This window comes from Polyodon spathula, chromosome 16, assembly GCF_017654505.1.
Source record: "Polyodon spathula isolate WHYD16114869_AA chromosome 16, ASM1765450v1, whole genome shotgun sequence".
NCBI classification, from domain to species: domain Eukaryota; kingdom Metazoa; phylum Chordata; class Actinopteri; order Acipenseriformes; family Polyodontidae; genus Polyodon; species Polyodon spathula.
The window spans coordinates 25,743,801-25,769,567 of record NC_054549.1 but is presented as its reverse complement, the minus strand read 5'-3'; the positions used below and the strand labels follow the sequence as shown (position 1 = coordinate 25,769,567).

Sequence of the window (25,767 nt, the reverse complement as noted above, 5' to 3'; positions counted from 1 at the left end):
GCGTATGATGTCACCGGAAGTTAAAAGAGAATGAAGTGTTGCAAACACGGGAAGTTAAAAAACCGTGTTAATTTGACAGTTCGGTGCAGGTTGGTATGAAATACTAATCTCACTATGTTTAAAATGTACATTGTAGATATATTAACGGAAAAGTCTGTATAGATAAGTATGACAATGCCATGTGTTATATACTAATTTATAATGCTTTAATCACATTGGCAACTTATATATAATATATATATATATATTATATATATATATATATATATATATATATATATAAAATTGTCAGTAATATATTTCTTTGTTTTATTTGAGTTTTTATCATTTGTATTTTCAGCATACCCCTAGTTGTATTCATATATTCCGGTTAAACTATGGATAGTTTTCGTGGTCTGTAGTTTAATGAAAAATATTGCCTGGCAAAACAAAACATTTCTGATGTCCTTTTTACTAAACTGGACTCGATAATTACCTGGACGCAGTGTAGTTTATTTGTGTCCGTGAAAAGAAAGTGCTTAATTTGTGTAAACTACACGATAAAAAGTTATTTAAATCAAGAAAAATAATTTAAATTAAGAAAAAAAAAAAATCTGCTTGCAGCAACTAGTTGTGATTCCCATACGCTGCAGTTCTATAACGTGGCTGTTTGGTGAATGCAGAGGATTAGTAGCATATTCTACAGCAAGCAAGACACTCCATTGAATAGCAGGCCCCTTGTTCTAATAGAACCCTGTTTATAATTTGCAGTCCTGTGTGACAGCTTCCATTTCTTACCTGCTGTGGATGTCTCATTTTCCTCAGATGTGGAGGAGTGTGTTTCTGAGACCAGAGGTGGTTAATGGAATTCACCTCTTGTGGAAAACCAGAAGCTTGTTCACAATGCAGCTGAAGACCAAGGAGTTCCAGTCCCTCTTTACAGATGGGCTGAAGGGTATAGCAGGTAGTCACCCTGTGTTTTGATGTGTAGTGGGTGAGAAATACAAGATCTGACTTGCTGGTACAAATAATGAAGGCTTACACAAAGTATATACTGTTATCATAACAACAAGCAGTGATATTGCAAACACACATTGCATACAGTGTAACACACATTTGTGTTTTGAATGGGCTGACCCGTGTTTGAATTAATTAATTCTGCAGATGGTATCATCAATTCTTTATTCTTTAATAAATATACAAAATTAAATCTAGTAACCCACCTCACACACACACTGCAAATTGATAATCTACCATAGTAACGGCATAGCAAAGTGTAGTAAACCTGTCTAGTTAGGTAAGCATTGTAAAACATATTTAAAGACAAGGTAAACCACGACACAGTATTGTAAATGGATACTGTAAGCATGGTGGAAATCTGCAAAATTACAGTGAAGATTTACCATGGTAATCTTTTATAACAAGGCATACCTTTTTATTTGCATACTACATTAATCTATAGGTTAAAACTAAAAGATTGAAAGCAAAACAAAAATGCCTAAGTAGAAAATGTGAATACTGATACATCTGTATGATATGATTCCACTGAGACAAGTTACACCTTGGACCATTTTGGTACCTTTGTATAGTACTTTCTGATCAGACGAATTGTTTTGTATCTTCCAGAGCTATTTGAAAAGCACAGGTTTGAGCTGAGGATTGCTGGAGGTGCTGTGAGAGATCTCTTGAATGGAAAGCAGCCTCAGGATGTGGACTTTGCCACCACAGCTACCCCTGAGGAGATGAAAAACATGTTCCAGGCGGCTGGTATTCGAATGATCAACAACAAAGGAGAGCAACATGGCACCATAACAGCAAGGGTCAGTGTTTAATGTTCTGAAGAGTTTATAATCGGGCAAATAGTTTGAGAGTATATCATTGATACATAGTACATCATAGACAATCATTGCAAACACCCTCCAGTACAGTTTAAACAGATTGTAGGTTGATCATTTTGAATCTGTCCAGTGTTTCCTGTGTTATAGAAAATATATCTTCAGATTTGTCAGACCCCCGAAACATCATACACTAACGAGGATAGGTTTTGTAAATAGGATCAGAGTCTCGGTACATCACATAAATCAACTGGGGAATACTTCTGTCAAGATTTACTCAGGACCGTTCACCAGGAGAAAGAGAGAGAATTTCTCTTCTAAACACTGCAGTGTGTCCAGATCACGCTTCCTCCTGCAACAATGCCAGTTTTGTGTTCCACAATACACCACTCATTTAAGTGAGAGCACAGGCACTGGGGGGTTGATGTATTACTTCTGTTTTTCCAGTTTAGTACAGTCACTTTTTTATTGCAATTGTAAGGGATAGTAATACAAATTGTGTCAAAGCTTGAAAAGTCACCTAGCAAGCAGGGATGAACCTATCTCTGAATCTTCCAGATCTACCCAATCTGGGGAAGTGCCATCCTGGGGATCCAGCCACTTGGATACATTTTGTGATTGGGGAGCAATAACCTATTTAAAGTCAGGGGCTGCTAAACCACCTTTGGATTTGGAACTTTGAAGTGTAGATATTTGAATCCTGGGTTTCTTATGTTTCCAATAAAATATTAATGGCCTTTTTATAGAGTATTGGGATCTGTTTTTCAACTTAAATGCATGCTCTGCTTTGCTTAGTTAACTAATGCTAAAGTAAATGTGCCCTGAACTTTCAAAGCAGAGAGATTTACTCAACACAAGCTCCCAAGCTTTGCAGATAAGCAGTCCCTCCATGCACAGGACAGTAAATCTTGTTGTGTGTTGTAGCTTCACGAGCAGAACTTTGAAGTGACGACACTGCGAGTGGACGTTGTGACTGATGGAAGGCATGCTGAAGTGGAGTTCACCACAGACTGGGAGAAGGATGCAGAGCGACGGGATCTTACCATCAACTCAATGTTTCTAGGTAAACCTTGCATTAGCGCTGAAGCTTTTCATTGAAAGAGTCTCTTCTGTGTGATTATAAAGAGATGCTCTGCAGCTGCACTGCTCAATGTCTGAGCAAGAGTTTTATTGAAAGATTCATTTCTCTTAAAGAGCCATTTACTCACGTTACAGGTCACAGTTGTAATTATTAAATATTAAAAAAAGACTTCCAGAAGTAAAATCTCAGCTTGTAAGAACTTTCAAGCGAGCAGCTAGATTTGACAACCTTCAGTGACAAACTTTTCTTGGGTTTCAGTCAACCAGTCATGTGTACCTCAGCCACCAGGGGGAACCCATCACACTGTAGGTTTCCAGTACATCTACATACCGTCATTGATACTCCCTGCACGCACAATTACATTCATTTGTGAGTTTCATTCATCCATTTACTATGTTTTAGTTTCTAACAAGGAAAACGTTTCTAACAAATAGCAACCAGTGGTGCATTTTTATTTTAAGTAACTTTTCATGTGGAATGTCCTTAGATGGGTGATTCAGTAGTTTGCATTATTAATACATTTGGGATCATTTGTTTGTATTCAGCATGCTTGAAACAACTACAAATGACATAACATTTCTACTGCATATAAATACATAACTAGAAAGCCTGGCAAGGAAAACAACTGTATTGTATGAAGAGTTGAGGTCATACTTGTGTGGGGGTTTTGTGATATGGACAAAGGTCTAACGGTTATTTTTTTTATCTACGTATTTTTGTACACCTTGGTCTTTCTTAGTCAAGTCTGTTTATTTATAACTTTTGATGCCTCCGAACAAGTAATTTTTTTTGTAGATCTCTAGTTATCCACCACTGAGAATAAAATAATATAGTGGAGACAGTCTGTACATACTTGTATTTATGTCAGCTAATCTGTATGTTACACTTCCATGTGTGCATATATTTAGAGAACTGCTATTTGAACTCCAATTGTCATAAGAATTAAAATGCACATTATGTAGCATACTTTACTAGGAGTGTCAGATTCCTGGAATATATAGAAGTGTCTGTCTTTCCCTAAACCCACCTGTCTGAATCTCATACCTAAATATTTACATTTATCCTGAAAACTGTGTATCACATTAGCATTACATTTTTAATTGTTCATTCGTATTCTGTAAATGCTCCTGACATTTGTCATGGTTGGGAATGTATGTCCCAAGTCCAAATTGTTTCCAGTACTATAATGTGACTGTGCAGTACTGCTGTTCACGCTGGTCCTGCTGGTCTCTGATAGGACTGGATGGCACTTTGTATGATTACTTCAATGGCTTTGAAGACCTGCAGAAGAGAAAGATGAGATTTGTCGGGAGTGCAGTTCAGAGGATCCAGGAAGATTATTTAAGGATCCTGCGGTATTTCAGGTATTGAAAAATCATAATGGTCTTTGCACATGGCATGAGATGTACAAAAACTAGTAAAACCACAAAAATATGCATGAATGAGGTAATTCAATGATAGCTTTTGGAGTTCATTAATGCTGTGCAGTTGGTGCTTCATGTGAGCTGAACGGTTAACAACAGTAGTACAAGGATGGGAAAGGCAGGGTTAGGTAACAACTATAATAAACTAATATAGGAGCAACAGAACTCGGGAGGATTGCAAACACCCAAAACTGTAAGGGAATGTTAAAAAAAACAAAGTTACAATTGCATTTGAAGTTGCATGCTTTTTAGCAACCGCTTTTCAAAGGGTCACAGGTAACAAAGCAGCCAGGTAGAGGGAACCTGAGCTCTTGGGATAATTGTAAGACAGCGGAACAGCCATCAGCAAAAATAAAATAATAATGCAATTTTTAAAATAAGATTCTTAAGCTTTCCATTCCTTGCTATTCCCCACTGGGGATGCATATCATTGATGGAGATATAGTGGAGCCATACATACAACAAACACACAAAACTTATCTAGAGAATTGGTTCTTAAAGTCTCAAAGAAAGAACACGACAGAGCAATATGTATGTATGTATGTATGTATTCATTAAATGTATGTATTATGGTTAATATTTCCTCTTTAAAATGTGTGGATGTCACATTTTAATAATCCTTTTGCATTTCAGGTTTTACGGAAGGATAGCAGAAGAGCCAGGTGATCACGAGCCTGAGACTTTAGAAGCAATAAAGGAAAACTCCAAGGGGCTGGCTGTGATCTCCGGAGAGAGAATCTGGGTGGAACTGAAGAAGACTCTGATTGGAAACCATGCAGCTCACCTAGTCTCCCTCATGTACGACCTGGATGTTGCTCAGTATATCGGTAAGCCGTCATGTGCTAACCTTTAGACCCTTATTAAAGCTCATCATGGTCATGTGTGCTGTCTAAAAATATTAATGACACTAACCTGTGAAACATATCTCCATTAAAAATATCCTGGTTTTCCTCCCCTTAAGCCTTTTTAACGGACACTGTTGGAAACAAGTAGTTACAACTCCAAACTGTAACCACACGCATGGAGAAACACTATGAAGAGTGCAAGTACGCTTCATCTGTGTCCTCAGAACATGTTTTTTTCCTCTGCTGGACTTGCAGTCCATTGTTTGATGATAATTTTAAAGCATGTTATAATTATATAATTATAGTTATAATGATAATTTTATTTTTAAACAAACTGAAAGCATGTAACTAAAGTAGAATGACTCAATTAAACGAATCATTAAAAAATTTAACATTATTATTATTATTATTATTATTATTATTATTATTATTATTATTGTGAACTGAGGTTGGATGACAATTAAAACGATTCAAGAAAGACACAGTTACTGTAAACTAAGATTAAAATTGAACTTGTATTTCCCCTTTTTTTTTTTTTAATCAAATAAGGATTTCTGAATGAAGCAGATTTATTAATTTCTTTTCAACTTGAAATTAATGTTTTGAATATTCCTGGATTTGTGATCTTCAAATTGATTTTTGTTCTGGAGCTCTGGTTTTACTACAGTTATTTACTCTTCTCAGTAACTTAAGCACTGGTTAAATGATTCTTGGCAAGTACAATAACATGAGCACTGGATAAATAATTCTTGGTAAGTACAATAACGTAAGCAACATATTGATTGTGTACAGAATAAATGTATATGCCAGTGTCACTGTTTGTAATCATTTTAAACTACCAAAGCAACAACGTTGGCTATTTCTTGCTGGTTCTGTAGCATTAGCAGTTTTCAAGTGTGTAAAGTTAACACGATGGCAAATGCTGTATGAGTGTGGCCCATTGTCCTTCATGGATGAGTGTTCTTGTTGTCAGGGTTACCTGTGAATGGGAGCCTGGAGGAACTGAAGCGTGTGTGGAAGAACGCACAGCATCGGAACCCTAAGCCCATGACCATCCTGTCTGCTCTGTTCCGAGGGCAGGACGATGTGAACAAGCTGGATCTGAGGCTGAAAATCTCCAGAGAAGAGAAGAACCTTGGCCTGTTCTTGGTGAAGCACAGAAGAGATCTGTGCAAGGCAGACGATGAGACGGACAGCTTGAAGCCATTCAGAGACTATATCATAGACGTCAGTAATATTTCTGGATTTGATTTTCTAATATTAACGAATTGTTATATTAAGGGGGTTTAAGGAGGACATTCGTCTGTCTCTCAGGCTTCCTGTCTGTAAGATATATAATTAGATATGTGTGTGTGTGTGTAAAAAAACATTTGTCTAATTGTGATGAAACATGTTGTTGAGAGTCAGAAAGGATATGGAGGCCTTTGACTCTGTCAAACGTTTTTAAATTGGTGGATATTGGTAGCTCGGATATTGGTAGCTATAATTCTGTATTGAAAGGGAGTCAATATCCCTAACATTTTTTTGTTTTGTTACTTAAGTCGAGGGAGCCAGATGTCCAAAGCAGAATCTGTGAATTGCTGAAGTACCAGGGAGAGGAACAGCTGTTAGCAGAAATAGAGAAGTGGTCTATCCCACACTTCCCAGTCAGCGGGCATGACCTGAGAAAAATGGGGATCGCCTCTGGGAAAGAGATTGGCGCAATACTGCAGACTCTGAGGGACCTCTGGAAAAACAGTGGATATCAAATGAACAAAGATGAACTTCTGAAGGATGTCAAAAATGTATAGAAAAAGAGAATCCATTTCCACTGTGAAATATCTGCCTCAACTAATGGAAATAAGATTCCCATGGCGTAGCAGTGTGAGCCAGTCTAGATTTGATTGTGCTAGGAGATACACCTCCACTTGTTACATTGTTACATGGCGGGTAATTAAAGGGTCTATAGCTTGTGATAAAATTCCATGAAACATACCAGTCGAGCACTTTCATTCACTCTGTCAATCTCATATGTAGTACTGGAATGTTTGTATTTTTTTTAATTTTATTTATTTGATTACTTTTTTTTAAATTTTATTTATTTATTTTTAAGTTAAGCAATGTTCTTTAATATTGAATTACAGTAGAAACTGTCATGCCCAATTTCATTGGATATGTATGAATACCACATCTTAGTGGGAGTCGTTTTACCATTTTGTAGTTCCTTTAATAACAGCGGGTGTCAGTGTCTCTAAAACAACAAAGTACAGTGCTGCATGAATACTGTCCAAATGCGAACAGTTAATATTATTGCAAATCAAAGCACTGTAATACAGTAATTGACAGCATTCCAAAAACAGTTCTTACCATGCTTTCTCAGTCTATGCCAAAGTAATCCAACAAAAACGTGCACACAAACTGGTCAGCGAAAAAATCTTAATCCCTTGTTTTCTTGGGTTTTTTGCATGCAAAAAACATGCAAAAGGTGAAACTGAATTTCCAAACACGCTGTCTTTTTTCTTTTTTTATTTGCAACTGCATCCAATCTGCCCTGCTGAGGGCTGAATTTGCTGCTTTAGACAAGTAATAAAATGTACATTGATCAGTTTCCATCAGTACCATTCAGTTGGTAGCAGCATTGACAGATGCCAGAGGTAGTTTCACTCTCATATTTAATGACAGGACATAATGTGTTGAAGGAGGAGACGATATCACTCGTTTAATGACGTGACAGAATATGTTGAAAGAGAGGGGACAGTTTCATGTTTAATGACAGCACAGAATGTGTTGATGGAGTGGGGACAGTTTCACTTGTGTTTAATGATAGCACATAATGTGTTGATGGAGTGGGGACAGTTTCACTTGTGTTTAATGATAGGACAGCATGCGTTGAAGGAGAGGGGACAGTTTCACTCATGTTTAATGATAGGACAGAATGCGTTGAAGGAGAGGGGGCAGTTTCATTCTCATGTTTAATGACCTGGGAAGTGTAAGGATATGCAAAAATGATGGACCCAGATAAAACTTTCTAAGATAAGAATACAAGCTAGCTGACAGAGTTTCTGCATGAACCTATTTAAGTGCTGGGATCACCAAAATAGGTAAAGGACTTGGAAGCCGATACTGGCCACAGTCTGTAAGTACCTCACAGAAACACAGTAACTAACTTTTTTTCAGCATCTGAGCAGTTTTTTTTTTTTATTTTACATTACTGGGAGTTTAGTAATACTAGTTTTTGATTGCTTGTTCTTTTAATCTAAAATTTCATACACAGTTTGAGTAAAAACTCCAACTCTTGAGTGTGTTCTGCCAAACTGCAAAAGACGGTAATGAGCAGTCACATGGAGTTCACTCATTTAGCTCCTATACTAGTAGTTGGAGTTTGTGGACACATGAATAACGTAGGATTTAAAAGGAGTCGTGACAGAACATGTGTTTTGCAGTTGGAGCCCTTTTAGGTTCACTGCAGAACCATGGAGGATCTTCAATTATCTGTAATACAGTTAGTCAATCCCAGCTACACAGAGCTTCATGGAACTGGATACCGTGGAGGAGGTCAAGAGACAACTGGCTGATCAAAAGAGAAAAACTGGCAAAGACTAAACACAAAGAGAATGAAAAAAGGCTGAATGCATTCCATAACCAGCGAATCATGACTGCTTCAGCTGCTATCAGCAGGGACACAAGGCACACAACACAACAAAAATAATAATCAGTATGGGGAGGGAAACTTGCATGGACACGCCCCAAATCCACAGCTTTCAGCAAAACAAAATAGTTTGTTTAAAGAGGAACAGCCTTTAAAATTCCAAGGACACCAATACGTTTATATCCAGGAAGTTTGTTGGATTTTCAAATCTACCATTGCATGTGTTAGAAAGCAAACAAGAAGTTAAATAAAAACACAGATCTTGTTCAATGCACTGATACCACTTCTGTGTTAATCCATATGTTAATCCATGTGTTAATACATTGTAAATTAGATGAACAACGCGCCAATGACATACCCACCCAAGAAGGATGTATTTGGACCCAGAAACAGTGGTTGAGGTTGATCACCAGTTGCTCAGATGATTAGACTGGATGACGGTCTTCCAGAGAATGTGTACATATAGTGAATGATTTATTACTTAGAGAGTACCAGGAGCAAATGGGTTTATTTGTTGTGCTACTAGGGACTTAGGATGTACTTGTCATGACTGGCTGACCAGAGTTAATTGGAGAACCAATGTGATATCGTTGTGTACAGTTTAGCAATAAACTGTTTCCATTTTTATTTCTCAGATGCATTAACAATAAGGAGCACAGCTCTAACAGAAGGTTTTCAGTTTGATGGAACTCTTTTTGAGTTTAGAGATGTGTTTCTTCCAGAACTCCCTACCGGACAGCCTGCACAAAGGACATTTGATCATGCAGTAGTGCACAAAGGACTGTTGATCATGCAGTTGGAACCTGGAGTAACTCCTATGTCTCAGCCGCTGTATCCCCTTTCAATCAACTAATCAACCAATCAAATCAATCAAATTCTCATTTTCAAAGAGGACCTGAAGAGAGGCTCATAAAAACACAGCAAACATCACAAAACACAATAAATACATCAAAACAAAACAAACAAAAAAAAAACAGAAAACTCAGCAGAAACGAAGCAGTGGACTACAGCTAAAGCAGCCTGATATGAGTCGTGTATGAGTCATTCTAATTTTAACTTTTCTTGAAACTCATTAAACCATTGGTTGCTATAAACTGAAATGAATAATGACCAAAACCTGTTGCCAACTGTTCCATGATAGAGGGATTTAAAGCAAATCCCCACGAAATAAAGTTACCAAAAATAAATATCACCTGCTTCGTACTGATGAATGTATTGATCATTTGAAGGGGGTGAAGATATTTTCTAAACTAGATTTAAGGTCAGGATACCATCAAATCAGTGTTAAAGACATTGACAGAACAGCTTTTTGAACACTGCATGGTCTATATGAATTTTCTGTGCCTCTGTGCCACCATTTGGATTGACAAATACCCATGCAACATTCAAGACTTTAATCACTGAAGTATTTAGGATTTACTGGATACCTATGTTATTGTGTACCTGGACAATATTTGTGTGCACAGCCAGACTAAGAAGGAATACAGAGGCATCCTTAGTAAAAATCAACCATATTGAAAGCTTGTATTCAGAGTTCAAAGCTTGCAGTTTCAGGGGTTTATTGTATTGAATAAATAACTGTCCATGGATCTCCAAAAACAGGTGCTGATGAACTGGCTCCTATAGTCAAAATTTTCTGAGCTTGGCCAATTACTATCGGAAGTGTGTATTTGTATTTGCCCATACTGCAGCCCCTTTGGCACATTTGTTGAGGGAAGTAGAGGAGCAAAGAAGAAGATGCATTTGGTCTGCTTTAAAATATGTCAAATGAAGCCCCAGTCTTAAGATTACCCAGACCTTGCATAAAGCATCAAACACTGCAAAGCTGCAATGAATCAATCAGACCATGCATTGCCCTGGTAGTGTAAAAGAAAGCAGTTGGCACAGTTTCAGATCACCTGAAATAAATGCTATTTTCGTTATCCAACAGGGTAACAGTGCAATGGATGAGATTAAAAAATGACAGTGATGACTACTTTAGGATATTTGGATGCCTCTTCACCTATAATTGGGGACAAACTAGACATGTCTACTACATGCTGAAACAGCAGACAGAACGAATCAATAAAACTTGCGGAGAGCATTTGTTAATTATCAGCAATGGTACAGTTGTATACCAAGTGCTGAAATAGCAACAGTTCTGTTCAAGCACCAGCTGGGTACACACCTCGTTACTGCTACCTGTTCATTTCTGTTACTTATGATTTCATATTTTTAAACTTTTGAAATATGTGCATCACACCAATAACATGTATTTTGTTAAAAAAACGATGGCTTTTTTTTTTTTTTAAATGTAACTTGTAATGCCACATTTCGTTACCTGATTGAAAACTGATTCATTACAAGTTACTGAAAATGTAATCAGATTGTACTACTTGGTAACCCCCCAACACTGAAATGGAATGCCAATTGTTTTTGGTTTCAAACAAAAATTGGAACCTAAGAGTTATGCAAGAAATTGCACTTTTTAACCGTCTGAGTAAATCTATATCACAAATAAATAAATACAACCTGTACAGCCATGCTGTCATCTTTGAATCAATCGTTGCCATTGGTCTGTGTGCGCAGGCAGGACTTTCTTGGGTAACCTTTGTTCTGAATGTTTGTGTCAATTCTAAACCTATATTGGCAGTTGATACTGAAAAAACAAACCAGAACTTCATATATTTATAGTCTTGGAAGTACACCGAAAGATCAATATACCTTACATTTTGAGCAAGATGCAAAAAGTCAGAACGCTGGCAGGTTTCAGCTCAGAGACGGCACCCCGCTTACCATGGTGCTAAAGGATAGCTCCTCCCTACTGGAAGGTTTCTCAGATATAAACCAGCAGGTGACACGTTCTGTGCTTTAAAGTAATCCGGTGCTCAGGCGCACTCTCGCTCATGGTACATTACAGTTCAAATCGGAACAATTTCCGTTGGATTCTTCAACCCTCAAAAAATAAGAAAATAGTACATGTAAGTGTTTTCATCATTTTAATGTATCTTTGACAACGTTAAGTAGCTATATTTTACTGCAGCTGTATTGAAGCCATTTAACATTGTATTAATATATATATATATATATATATATATATATATATATATATATTATATATATATATATATATATATAATATATCTATGTATATGTTGTGTGTGTGTGTGTGTGTGTGTGTGTGTGTGTGTGTGTGTGTGTGTGTGTGTGTGTGTGTGCTATTATTATATTATTATTCTTTTGCATACATTGCAATTAATACCCTGGTTAACTACACTGACCAAAATTTCAAGATTGTAAGTTTTCAACTTATCCCTTTTTTGCAGATATCGGTAAAAACAAAAATCAAAATAAAACAAAAAAATACCTGGAACGACTCAGCTACACTTTTTATGATGACATTATTTTTTCAAAACATCAGCAACAACTTTAGCCTTGAAATGGAGAAGCAGCAGGACCTGAACAGAAACAAGAGCCTTGCCAACATTGAAGTCGCCCTTCTGTGCGCAATTTTCCTGTGCGCTCTGGGTTTAAATTCGAGGATCCTCGTTATCCTCTGGAAGAGACGAAAGCAGGTTTCCAGAATGCGCGTTTTTGTGCTCCACCTTTGCTTGGCAGATCTCGTGGTGGCTTTTTTTCAAGTTTTTCCACAACTTTTTTGGGACATAACAGACAGATTCGTTGGCCCCGACGTGGTGTGCAGGCTGATAAAGTATTTACAGATTGTAGGCATGTTTGCTTCGACATACATGATTGTGGTGATGACTCTGGACCGCTACCAGGCGATATGCAAACCGATGGTGACTTTCCAAAGAAAGAGAGGTCGCTGGAACGTCCCGGTATGCGTGGCTTGGGGCATCTCTTTAGTCGGAAGCCTCCCTCAGATTTTCATATTTTCTAAGGTTGAAGTTTCACCAGGAGTATTTGACTGTTGGGCTCAGTTTATAAAGCCGTGGGGACTGAAAGCGTATGTGACCTGGATAACACTGGTGATTTTCATTTGTCCGGTCCTCACCGTGATAGTCTGCCAGGTGCGAATCTACCGAGCTATCCTGATAAACCTGTACACAAAGACGCACCAGCACAAAAAGAACGCCGCTAAGACACCCCTTCCTTCAATGGCTAGCAGCATCACAGGAGTGTCTAAAGCTAGAACCAAGACTGTGAAAATGACAGTGGCGATTGTAATGGCATACATCTTCTGCTGGGCGCCGTTCTTTGTCGTACAGCTGTGGTCTGTTTGGGATGAGAATGCGCCCACAGAAAGTAAGAACGTTTTCAGCTCTCTTTTCAGAATTCGTTCTGTTCGGACAGTATTTGGTAAATAGATTAATTTTAGCCATTAACTATGTATATCACATACGAAAAAATATTTTTAAATAGGCCAAATGTTTATTTATTTATTTTTCTGCGTCACAATGCCTCATTAAGAATCTGTTCAACGTACTGTATTGGATGTTTTCTTTTTTTTAAATTTTTAATTTTGTTTTATTTGACTTTACATTATTTTTATGAAAGGAGAAAACAGTAGAAAGTTACAGCAATATAGACTGGAACTCGTAAATTGGATTACAATGTGTTTAATTTAAAGTATTGTTAAATTAACTTATTTCTGTATAAGATTGATTATTTTCCTCTTTTAGAAAAACGGTACTAATAACATTTTGTAAAAAAAAAAAAAATATATAAAAAAAAAAAAAAAAAAAAAAAAAGTTATTCCCCAAGGTTCTAAATAAGAAAAATGTATATTTACGATTGTAACACGTGACAGGTAAAAGTCGACGATGTAAATGATAGAATTACGACGACCGTTTGGACTTTTAATGCTCGAAACCTGTGCTTGGGGACGTATTAACCCCTGCATCTATCTGCTCTTCAGCGGCTCGCTGCCCAAGAGACTAGCCACCCTGCTCTGCACAGGACGCCCCGGTCTGAAGGAGTCGGTGCCGGAAAAAACCACAGTCATCAGGACAGTCTCACTGAGCGTAAGGAGCCTCTCCGACTCAAGATAGATGGCCTTTTCTTTAAGGGCAGCTGTATATAGTGTGATTATTTTAAATGCACAATCAGACCTACAACGTTTGAGTTGCAAAAGACTTACTTCAAAGATATAGTTTTTAAATGTTGAGTTGTTGTTTCTGAATTACAACAATATAAGAGATATGGCTGCTGCGGGAGAGGATTTGTGTGTGTGTGTGTGTGTGTGTGTGTGTGTGTGTGTACACACACACACACGCACACACACAAATCCCCTCTGTATGTTTTAAGTGATGTATATGTTACAGTGTGGAGATTAGTGCATGCCTGCTAGACTGAACATACAAGGTACCATCTTACGTTGAGTGTAACGATTTGTAAAGGATCTGCATACCCTCTGCCAAACCTTGTGAGACCATACCCTCTGCCGAATTTTCCAGAAATAACAAAGAGCATTTGTAATAATAATTCAGACGTTACGCGCAGAGCTACATATCAACATATTTATTTCTGAGTAGACAGGTAAAGCAGTAAACAGTCTTTTTTTAATCTATTTTTTTAAACCCACAATATTATGTATTGTTGCATATTTACAAAGAAACTAGTGCAATAGCGGTAGCTACTTGATCATGTTTGTTTAACGTACTTTAATACGTACTTTTGTACAGTTTTCTACTTTTTCATTATTTTGTGAATTTACAGAACTAAAATGTCGAGTCAATAAAAATATATTAACAATGTTTATGTAAGCCAATTGTTTTTTGTAGTCACATTTTTAACATTAAAGCTAAAATTGTAAAGATTCCATACGTTACAACGTGGGTTTCGCAACAGAAAAAAACAAAACAAAACAAAAACAAAACACCCTCACACACAAATCAAGCCAGACCAGTTGGAAATTATGTTTTTTTTTTTTTTTTTTTTACCATTTAGAAAGTGCTCAATACAACACACAAACGTAATCCATTTTAGTAGGCTATCCTTAGTAGAAAATGATTCAGTAACAGTTGTAGCTTCTACAGTAGTTGAGCCCAGTCCAGTTTGTTTACATTCCTAAAGGTGGTTTTATCTGTAATTTCAAGCAATTTATTAGCTGAATGTCGAATTAGAATTTCTCTAAATGTTTGTGGCATATCTTATTGACAAAACAATTACGACCAAAATAAAGGTAAAATGTGAAAACAGTAATATATATTGGTCTTGTAAAACTACATCGTAAACCTACTGACGTGATATTGAAGGGTGTGTGATATTTCCTGAAATGTTGTATATAAAACAAATTAAAACAATAGTGTATTAGTTGTCTGGACAGATTCCTGCTATAAAAATGTTTTATTACTTTCAGAAAGAGAGTAATTCAAGTTAACGTGTCTCTCATTACAGCTTGTGCCATTCTTACCCCTCATCCAACAATGTTTATAGTCTTTGATATTGACACACATTCATAATCAGTAGGTGATGCACAACTGGACTAAATGAAGCAATGTGGAGTTGACAGGACTGTTCACCGCCCATGTCTCTTAAGCGTGTGTGTGGAAAAGATCTGAGCTAGAAAAATGAATGAGCAGTGAGTCAGTGACTGGATCAAAGATACAAGTTAATACAGCTAACTGACAAAATGGACAAAAACTAGATTGGACCACCCATGCAATTGGAGGGAAGTCGGAACACTATTGTATGGCAGCCAATGGCTGTAATGAATAGTAATACAGTAATAATAATAATCAGAATCAACATAAATTAAATGTTACCAAACTATTCCTAAACTAATACAAATGTGCAGCTAAAACAGTTAAGAAATTAATGTTTAGCATACCCTGAGAAAAACTGAACAAAACAGACCTGATGTAAACTCTGTGGGCCCTTGGAATGAACATTAGTAATTAGAAAGTGCTTAAAACTTAGATATGGGCTTCTCCTTATCTGAAGGTTACTAGTGCAATAGTGTGAGTGAGTCAGTTTAGCAAAATTATCATCTAATTCAGTTAACTTAAATGTGCTTATCTGTGAGTGCTATAAACTCAAACATATTTGTAACAGTTTTGCTATATGAAATTGATGCTGTTAGTTTGTAAAGACACTAGACTGCCCAGACTGTTTGTGAGCTAGGATCTGACATGGCCTGTAGCCACCTGATCCATTATTAAGCATTTAATAAACACACACACACTCTGATTTGTTAAGCATTGAGTAAACAGAGTCTCTGTGATTATTCTTTATTGATTAACAGTATGTTAATATCTGTGAACCAGTACACAAGCTATCCACTTATAGGAGTTTAAAACACCTTTATGTCCCTCCTTAACATCTCCCCCAAGTCTAGAATTGTGTTAGAGAACTAAAAAGTCTCCCTTTGAGAAGATATCTTCACATGTTTTAATGACCCCTGGAGCCAATTAATCAATCAGTCTTTATTTTATATAGCGCCTTTCATAGTGGACCACCATCACAAAGCACTTTAAAGTAACAAGAAAATCCATAATACTTTAAATACAGAGAAATGCTTAATACACGATATACAATAAAAATAAAAAAAGCATAATACATTAAATACATTGGGAAGTGCATGATAGTATCATAATATATTAAATAGTACATTAAATACAGTGGAAAGTGCATAATATATGATAGTAACATAATACATGAAATAGTAGCAGCAACAAAGCAGCTAATAGCACATATCAGGTTTAAAGAGCATGGAAAGCAAAAGATAACAGGTGGGTCTTGAGAGCTGATTTAAACGACGGTGGGAGCATTACACACCTAGCTGGGAGAGAGTTCCAAAGAGCCATGAAGCTAAACATGTTGTACTGTATTTCAAATATGATTTTAATGCATTATGTACAGTAGTTGGCATGGCTGTTTATTCAGAATAGATTACTAATAAGAATGTATTGTCCTGTTTGCACATACTATTTGTAAATCAATTTTCCTCCAAGAGTTCTGGGACAGACTTGATAAAAGCACAAACATTGCTTTACACACATACAGATGTAGGTGTTGCAAACTGAAAATAGTTTAAATCAGATGTATTTTCTTTCTCTGAAATTAATAGAAACAAAAACACATGATTTATTTTCATAAGTTTTGCAAAATAAAAAGATTACAGTGCTTGATAGTAATTGAAACTCCTTGTAACTCTAGCCAGTTCAAAACTGTTTGTATTGGCATTGGAGGTAAACCTAGTATTAACGCTGTAGCAACTGCTAAACATTAGTACTTCCAATGTTTATTGGATATACACCCATTTATTTTTTTGTATCCGGGGGTGTTTTATCAGTTTTTATTGGATAAAACCGAAAATCACAAGCGCTAATTATATACCCCCACCAGGAACTTCCCAGCAGATTTTAAGTGTATCTTTCTCCTTGTCCTGATTGATATAGCTTGGTGTAAAACTACCTAAAGGCTTTCATTTTGGAATCCAAATCAGTTTGAATGGATCCCTGGTCTCTCTTAATGTTGGAATTCATTCACTGTTTTCTGATTGCTTAAGCCTGCTGGCATTTTCCAGGCTTTATTGCCAGATTTTTTATATTTCCTGTGCAGACAGAACAATGCCAGTTCAGCCTGTTCATTTATCATGTTGTAATTACAGCTTGTTGTAATTATTTACTGCTAAGTGATTGAGTGAACTTTTATTTTTTCAGATAAATTTGACTTTTCTCATAACCTTTTTTTTGCCTAGACCTTTAACCCATAACCCATCCCTTAGTTACCTTTAAATATCAAAACAACAAAAACAATAAAGGCTCAGTGAATAGCCAAAGGGACAGCAGGTGAACCATTAGAGGTTTTAACCGCTGAAGAGTCTGATTACAGGCAACCCACATACTATGCTACTGCAGCTAGTGTAAATAAAAGTTAAGTACGAAGAACCTTTCAAGACAAACAAATTTCTGGTCCAGATGGCATCAACCCAAGATTACTTAAAAAGGGGAGGCTATTTCCCTGCTGCTGGCAGATATTCTAGTCAAATAATTAAACACAGTGGTATCCCACCTGACTGTCTGCAAATCTGATATTTCAGTTCAGAACAGTAATGGCGCAGCAATATTGTGTCTGCGTCTTTATTGCTTGCACTCTGTTGTAATAACACCTTGAACTTAACCACAGGGAATAATTTCCAGGAAAGAAGTCACTGGCTTGTGTCCCGTAAGTTTAGTCGTTTTGGATATGGCACACATGTGCGGTTCTTGTTTTTGCTCTAATGTTGTATTCCATGTGTTATGACCATTCCTGCACCTTTTCATCTTTTTTAATCTGTAGTGTGCGGTTGGTTAGCACTACAAGCATTGATGGGCCTAATAGTGTGTGTCTTATGAGAATAGCATTTTGTGTTTGTTGCCTGTCAGTTTCTGATGGTGGATAACAGTAATCCAAGATTTTCAGGAAGGAGATCATGTTAGTCGCTTTCAGACACTCCCCCAGGATCAAAGGTCTGTTGAACTTTTCATTGTTGTCAGAAATTTAAAGCAGGGTCTTATCTTTTGAGGTCTCCTGCAATGGCCAAATCTAATAGTACCAGCGGGTTTGCTCTTTCTTTTTAGCTCTGTTTTCATTTTTGATTGCAAATAAGTTGGCCATTACCCAAACATTAGCTGTTGTTTTTGATTTGTTTTAATGCTGCTGTATTTTTGTTTTAGATAGAAATTTGAAACTTATGTCTGGGTCTCCAGAAATTTCCAGAGTAGTCTGGGGCCCAAGTCAAGATTGTTTTTCCCCCCGAAAGGAATAGTTTTACCTGTGACAGCCTGATGGAGGGACTCCATGGGGTTCTAAATGTCAGTAGTAGGCTATTTGGATATCATTCTGATGAAAACAAATTGTGTCTTAATACAAGGCATGTTATTTTTAAAGCAAAGTAGATTAATGCATGACCAAACTAAAATAAAAACATACCTTTCATGCGCCCCATTGTTCCAGCTTTGCTTCTAACTAATAACTAAAAAAAGCCTAAAATATTGGTTGGCAAAAGACTTCATGGCTTTATTGAACCTGCAGATGTCATTTGAGTGTTGGAGTGGTTCAAGATCATTGCATTCCTCCTAATGTGCCTTTTGTGCTGTTTTTGTGATATTTGAGTCATTTCAATAATAATAATAATAAACTTTGTATTGCGCCCTTAAAAGCAATCATCTCAGAGCGATTCACAATTAATAGTACTGCAATAAATAAACAGATTATGCATAAGAGAAACACAAGGAAATAAAACAATCATAAAAATCATAAAAACACCTTTCTAAAAAGTAAGTCTTTGACTTTAAAAACACTCAAAGAAGCTGAGTCCATGATCTCTAGCGGAATAGAGTTCTATAACTTGGGGACATAGCAACAAAAGGCCTTGTTGCCCATAGAGCTCAGGCGAGCAGGCGGGACACACAGCAGTCTGAGATCAGCAGAGCGGAGGTTGCGAGTGGGAGGTTAAAAAGGTAACAGATCTGACAGATAAGTCGGAGCTAGCCCATGAAGAGCCTTATGTCAGCAATAAAATGTTTAAATCAATTCTAAACCTGGTAGGCACCCAGTGCAAGACCTCCAAGACAGGAGTGATGTAATTTCTTGAGCTGGACAGAGACAAAATTGTTGCTGCAGAATTTTGAACAAATTGAATTTTAGTGAGGATGCCATTAGACACCTCAGTTAGCAGGGCGTTACAGTAATCGATCCTGGAGAAAAGCATGAACCAGTTTTTCAGCTGCAGGTAGAGAAAGCATGGAACGCAGTCTGGCAATATTTCTAAGGTGAAAAAAAGAAACCTTGACAGTATTGAGCACATGCGATTCAAAAGTTAACCCACGATTGAAAATCACACCCAAATTTTTCATCTTAGATCTGAACTCGAGCATAGTTCCAACAAAATCTGAAGATCAAAGGCCACTTGAGCTATTTAGCATTTTAATATATTCTTTTTACAGTTAAACACCAGCAGAAATTAAATATAATTGTACATTTGTATTTAAAAACAACACTCTTCCTTGGATTTATTTTCTTTAAAATCTCAAAATCTTGATCTCTTCGGCCACAATGACTGTAAAGCCCAGGGCTGAGGTACCACATTTCTGCCAAACTGCAGGATCTGAAATTTGTTGGATCATAACAATGAAGGAACCGTGTTTGATGAAATAAATACAATATACACTGCATTGAGCTGGACAAGTTCTTAAAAATGTCTTCAATTAAATACACCAGCTGCATTAAAGATCAGAAACATGTGGTCCCCCTCACTGCCATGTGATGTGCAGGCAGAGTCATACAGCGCAGGTTCGTGTCCTGGCTGTGCAAAGTCGCTGGTCTTCACTCGGGAATCCAAAGGGAATGTTGCACTGGCTCTGTGCTTCAGTGGGTTAGAGAGGCAAAACTGTCAGGGACTGTTTCTCCTCGTCCTGCTACAGCGCACCCTGCTGGCCACGCGCCCAGTGAGCTCAAAGAGCGGCCATCTACAGGGCTGGCCTTTGTCCTCCAGAGGCCAGTAGCTCGCTGACATGTTCTGGAGTTCCTGGATATAAAAGAGGAAGCTGGCTTGGTTGTGGGATTGGAAGACGCCCACTGACTGGGGTGCTGGGTTTTGTTATAGCTGTTTCATAGCCTTGTCTTCTCAAAACTTTTTAAAGGGATCGATACTTGTTACGCAGACAAGATATTGCAATGTGTGTTAACAATTTCACAGCTTGAACAATCTGCCTGGCTGAATCCAAATCCTGTGTTATTTCAAAATAATACAAGCATGGCGGCATGGTGGTTAGCGCTGCTGCTTCACAGCCCCAGAGTCCTGGGTTCAATTCCAGCCTAGGGGTCTGTCTGTGTGAAGTTTGCATGTTCTCCCCGTGTTCGTGTGGGTTTTCTCTGGGTACTCCGGTTTCCTCCCACAGTCCAAAGACATGCTGTTCAGATTGATTGCCCTTTGTGTGTGGCGCACTGTGATGGACTGACGTACAGTCCAGGGTGTAGTCCCACCTTGCACCCTGTGTCTGCTGGGTTAGGCTCTGACTCACGATGACCCTGTAAAAGATTAATGATAGTGGATGAATGTAAGCATTGTGACTTGACCTCAGATCAACACATAAGAACTGCTGTGAATGCATGATGCATCTTGCCAATAAATGAATGCAAAGGTGACAAGTAAGACAGGAATAACATGTAAAAACATCTATTCAGTTGATCGAAATACTGGAAAACATCTATAAATTATTGAAATAGGAGCCTCTCTGTCAGTTTCCTTTTCTGTACACTAATTGACTGACACGCATTCTTGGTGTTCCACATTCACGCGTGCACAAAGAGCAGTATTTTAACCATCAAACAGAGACAGTATTTAATTCTGCCATTGTTTAAATAAGTGGAATCACTCAGAATGTAATACTTGTACCATCAATGTGAATTAGAATACAAGTTCTGCATTGGATCATTTTTTACTATTAAATATTTAGGCATACCACTATACAACAGTTTGGATTTGGTTGTATCTATTCATCTATATCCAAACTGTGTATGCATTGATGTATATTGCAACAACTATTCTTTGTGTTTGAAGATGCTTTCGATTAAGTTAAAATGTCTTTCACTTATTCAATTGAATTTGATACAGATTTCATTGTATTTTACAACTGCTCTTATCTGTAATATGATATTCTGTAATGTGATACTGTGTAATGTGATACTGTGTAATGTGATACTTTTACTGTGATAGTTTGTAAGGGTGTCTGCTATGAAATAAATAATAATAAATAATAAAGTATGTATTGTCCTGTTCAGTTATTCATTTCTACAATCTTTTTATGTAGCTTTTCTTGTAAAGCAAGGTACAAAACGTAACCCTGTTATAAAGTTACACACAAGTTTTGTTAACGATTTTGAACAATTGATTGGCACAGTAAAGTATACTGCTGAGAGACTGGCGTAGGCATTGAAGTAAAATTATTGCAACCCTTTGTTCCCTGTAGTCAGACAGTAATAGACACTGATATAATTACCATATAGTGACAGTATAAGGGGCATCATCATAAAAAACTATTATAAGTAATTATTTTGATTAAACCAATCCCAATACATTGCAAGCATTTTCCTTTGTAAAATAAGCACTTGATAATACAAATGACCTATAATACACATTGCATAGTCTAGCAGCTACAGTAAGTTTAAATGTGTGCTAAAATCACTATTCAGTGTGATTTTTTTACAGCTGTTATGTGTGTTCAGGGTATTCAGTGTGATTTCATAAAGCTCTGATTATGTTCTTTGCAATTAATTCAATAAGAACTAATAAGGAAAGATCTGCTCATGTTTTATGACATCATGTTCAAAGTTTTGTGTTTATGCTATAGCATAAAAAAATAACATCCTGGAAAATGTAATCATCAGATACAACACCCAACCTTGCTGGGAATCACCTTTTGTTAGAAGCTGTTGGGTTTGAGTTTATATTACGAAAAGTCGAATATCAGTTACCTTAGATGCAGAAACCTCTTAAAAGAACTTACAAATGAGACAAATTAGTCTGCCAGTTTCATGGCTGGACGTGGAATAAAAATCCAAAGTAAATGAGACTAGCACACAGAGTTGGATAACAACAATGTAAATGAAACCTTTAGGGAACTTTGGTTTGGTCATTTTCAGCCCCCTTCAGTTTACCTAGATAAAAGTTTTGTCAATCAATTGATTCCTTCTTATCTTGCCTTACACTTTGGGTTGCAAGCTTAAAATACATAAGCACAATGGAGTCAACAAGGATGAAAGTTTGAAAGTGTTTATTATCACTGACATTTATTTATTCCTGTAAAAAAAAAATAGTTTGGACATATTAGACCAATTATAATGTTCAATTTATGACCTTGAAAGTGCTGATGTACTAAGGCTGTGTTCACACTGGGTCTGTTTAAAAGGTTTGGTCCACACTCGATACAGTTCAGTATGTTTGCTACGATGTGTGAACAACAAAGTTTGCTTGGGAAATGAACCGTACTGAGTGCACCTAAAGAGGTGGTCTTGGTCCTTTTGGTAAACGCACAGAGTCTGGTTTATTTGCTAAACCTCAGTGTGAACAACTGCTGGCCTTGGTCCTTTTGCACATAGAAAACAAACTGTAAGGTAAAACCACTCAGAAGTAAACATAGTTTCACGCATAGTTTAGTTCATATTCTGAGGAAACAAGTAGAGCAAAATCCTTCATTTTTTGTCCAGGTCAGAAACTGTTAAATCATCCCTGTTTTGCAATTGTATCACTTTTGTTTATTTAAGTACAGAATGGCATTGGTGTGCTCTGCAAGATAATAGCATTTATTAGGTTGTGTAGCGTCATTAAAAATAAAATAAACAATCTTATAATGGATTATTTGTTTAATCATTATGATTATTTGTTTATCACTATTTTTTATCTGGATTTTTGTAGAGTGAACATGTTTTGAGACGACAATAGGAAGAAAATGAGTTGTTATCATCTGCAATTAATACACCCCATGTTTAATTTTCAAACTATTGTGTTATTATTTCAACAGCTTTGGAGTTGGTACGATGACAACGAATTGAAGAAGAAAAAAAACATCACAGTTTTTCACTCTGCAAATCTGGCAACCCTAATTACATGGACAGTGCAAGAAACTTAAACTCTGATATAAATTTGGTCCAAGTCGAACAACTGGACAAAACTCACAAAATAGTAAATGAATGCCAGCAGAACAATGCATTGTTGCCTAATTGAATACTGCACTATTTTCCTACTGCACATCATTCAACACATGTATTAATTCAATTAGTGACGTGCTCCCCTGTTCGCCTGCTTTATTCCACAGCAATATGTAAGAATCTAAAACATGCTATTATTAACTGGAGCAATACTTCAATAGCTGCCATCTTTCAAGATACCTTGCAACATATTGTAAACACCCGGTTCACACACCATATAAATGAACCGAGTGCACTTGCAAACTACTTTGTGAACAGAAATGAACTGGGTCCTGAATTCCTGAAAGAATGGAAAAGAACCACAAAAAAAAGAACTTTAGCTTGCATCCATATGAACTTGATCCCTTTGCTCGCAGATAAGTGTGAACACAAAGCACATTGACACATTGTTTTCAACAAAACAAACTAGACCGAGTCCATTTATAACAGTGTGAATGCAGCTTAATAATACAGCATATACTGTACTTTTTTTTCTGGATAAATCATAGGATAGCTGAAGTCTCCCTTAATCTAGTTAACTTGAACTTTCCCTTACCTTGGTAACCTTCACTTTTCCAATAGAAAACACATGATGTGCACTTGGTTAACCCACACCCTACACCTTGCCTTTTCAAGTCGATCTCAATTTTAACATATACCTTTCAGTTTTTCACTTCACAAACACTGCAGGACAAGCAAAATTTCTGAAATCATTGTCTTAGCTACTGCCACGTTAAGGCCATACATGTAGTTTATAGATGTATTTTCTGCAGCTCATGTGAACTTTGCTACATGGTTGTCTGTGGGCCCTGGAGGGTCCGTACAGTATTCAATCATTGTCTTATTTTGATATCATTGTGTTTATGTGGTTGCCTCATGCATGAGTTTGTTTGGCATACAGCTTTTGGAAACTGAAATAACAAACAGGCACTTAGCACTCTCCAAACCAGTTTCAAGTGTGCTCCCCCTGTTTTCTGAAAATTATATTAGCATCATTTTTCACATGTTTTTGGAAATAGATATAACATGACTGAAGAGTTTTGAATGCATTCAGGACATCACTAAAAGGTTTTATCTTTTCATTACTAGACAAAAGCCTCTCCATCTTCCAATGCAGTCATCTTCTCACTCTTCTCACAAGTCTTTACTTTGTATTCTAGATCAGGGATTCCAAAGATTTCTTGGCTCAGGGCCCCCCATAACATTTGGCACACTGACTGAGGACTCCCACCCGAAATGTAGATTGTGATGCTCGTAGTGAGAGAGGTTATTTGTTGTACCAGTAGAAGTACTACTGTTTTCACTGTGTTCAGTGTCATGTTTGAGAAACCACTCCATAATTACATATGTAAGGTATAAACCATGACAAGCCATGCAGTTCCCATGATATATACCACGTCTGAAGTGGTATATATCATCGGAACCACACGGCCCAAAGTGGTTTATACCGCTTATAACACGGCTACCTGTCATTTGTGGGAAGAAAAATAATTAAAATAATTAAAACACATTTAAATTAAGACAAAACCAGAAACTTTTATTGTGTATACACCCGCAGTGTAATAGTCTCAAATTTTATTTTATTTAATTCATTGTTCACTTATTAAAAATAAATTGCACGTTCTTTTATTGTGAATTTCTGCACCGAAATTGCCATCTCACTTGAAACTAGAGGACTGACCACAAGCTGTGATAATGGCTGGAGTTTCAAATGACACTAAGGAAGTAAGGAGAGCAGCTGCGATGGAGACTGAAGCTGGATCTTGAAGTGAGTTTCTTAACTCGTTATGTGCGAGGCACACATTCTATTACGTTTTCTTCCTTTTGGATCTCAGAATATGCTTTTGTTAGTCGTCGGACACCCTCGCGTACAAGTTGTGCCAGTTGATGTTCGAATCAGATTTTATGCACCAATCCAACTGCAGTGTCAGGGGACAGTACTTCAGTTTCCCACAGATGTTTAAAATCCAGGCGGGTAATTCTGGGTAGTGTCTGGCCTTGTTGTTACCTGCTTTTCTAAGAGTTTTCCTGACTGACAGGAATACATTATTGCTGGTTTTAAACTTGCTGTCAGCAGAGATGTTAAAACTTCTACTGTTAAAATATGTATTTAGTCCAGCTCAGTGTTATAAAACTGAATACTGGTCCCCAGTTGAACTTCTTGCACTGGCATAAAATTCCCTTAATGTTGTTGAGATTTTTTTGGACGTATTTCCATAAAATGAATGTCCATATTTTTTTCTTTAGTACATTAATCAGCCCATGCTGTAGTTTTTTTGTGTTTGTGTGTTTTTTTTAATCTTTTGTTTTCTCCAATTTCATTTAGCTGTTCCTCATCTACTATTATGTGTCTACTCTT

The 25,767-nt window shown here is 36.9% G+C and overlaps 2 protein-coding genes across 2 annotated transcripts; both read left to right on the top strand.

The window, feature by feature from the left end:
- Nucleotides 1–10: 10 nt before the first annotated feature.
- LOC121328212 (CCA tRNA nucleotidyltransferase 1, mitochondrial-like) lies at nucleotides 11–11,305 on the top strand. The gene is made up of 8 exons (XM_041272761.1): nucleotides 11–89; nucleotides 805–943; nucleotides 1,606–1,799; nucleotides 2,739–2,877; nucleotides 4,133–4,259; nucleotides 4,953–5,146; nucleotides 6,138–6,391; nucleotides 6,706–11,305. Exons 2-8 carry the CDS (start codon nucleotides 805–807, stop codon nucleotides 6,952–6,954), a joined length of 1,296 nt encoding a protein of 431 aa, XP_041128695.1. The 5' UTR covers nucleotides 11–89; the 3' UTR covers nucleotides 6,955–11,305.
- Nucleotides 11,306–11,658: 353 nt separating this feature from the next.
- On the top strand, nucleotides 11,659–13,150 carry LOC121328478 (vasopressin V2 receptor-like). Its single transcript, XM_041273163.1, has 2 exons — nucleotides 11,659–11,752; nucleotides 12,098–13,150. The coding sequence occupies exons 1-2, from the start codon at nucleotides 11,678–11,680 to the stop codon at nucleotides 13,097–13,099; spliced, it is 1,077 nt and encodes a 358-aa protein (XP_041129097.1). The 5' UTR covers nucleotides 11,659–11,677; the 3' UTR covers nucleotides 13,100–13,150.
- The last annotated feature ends 12,617 nt before the right edge of the window (nucleotides 13,151–25,767 follow it).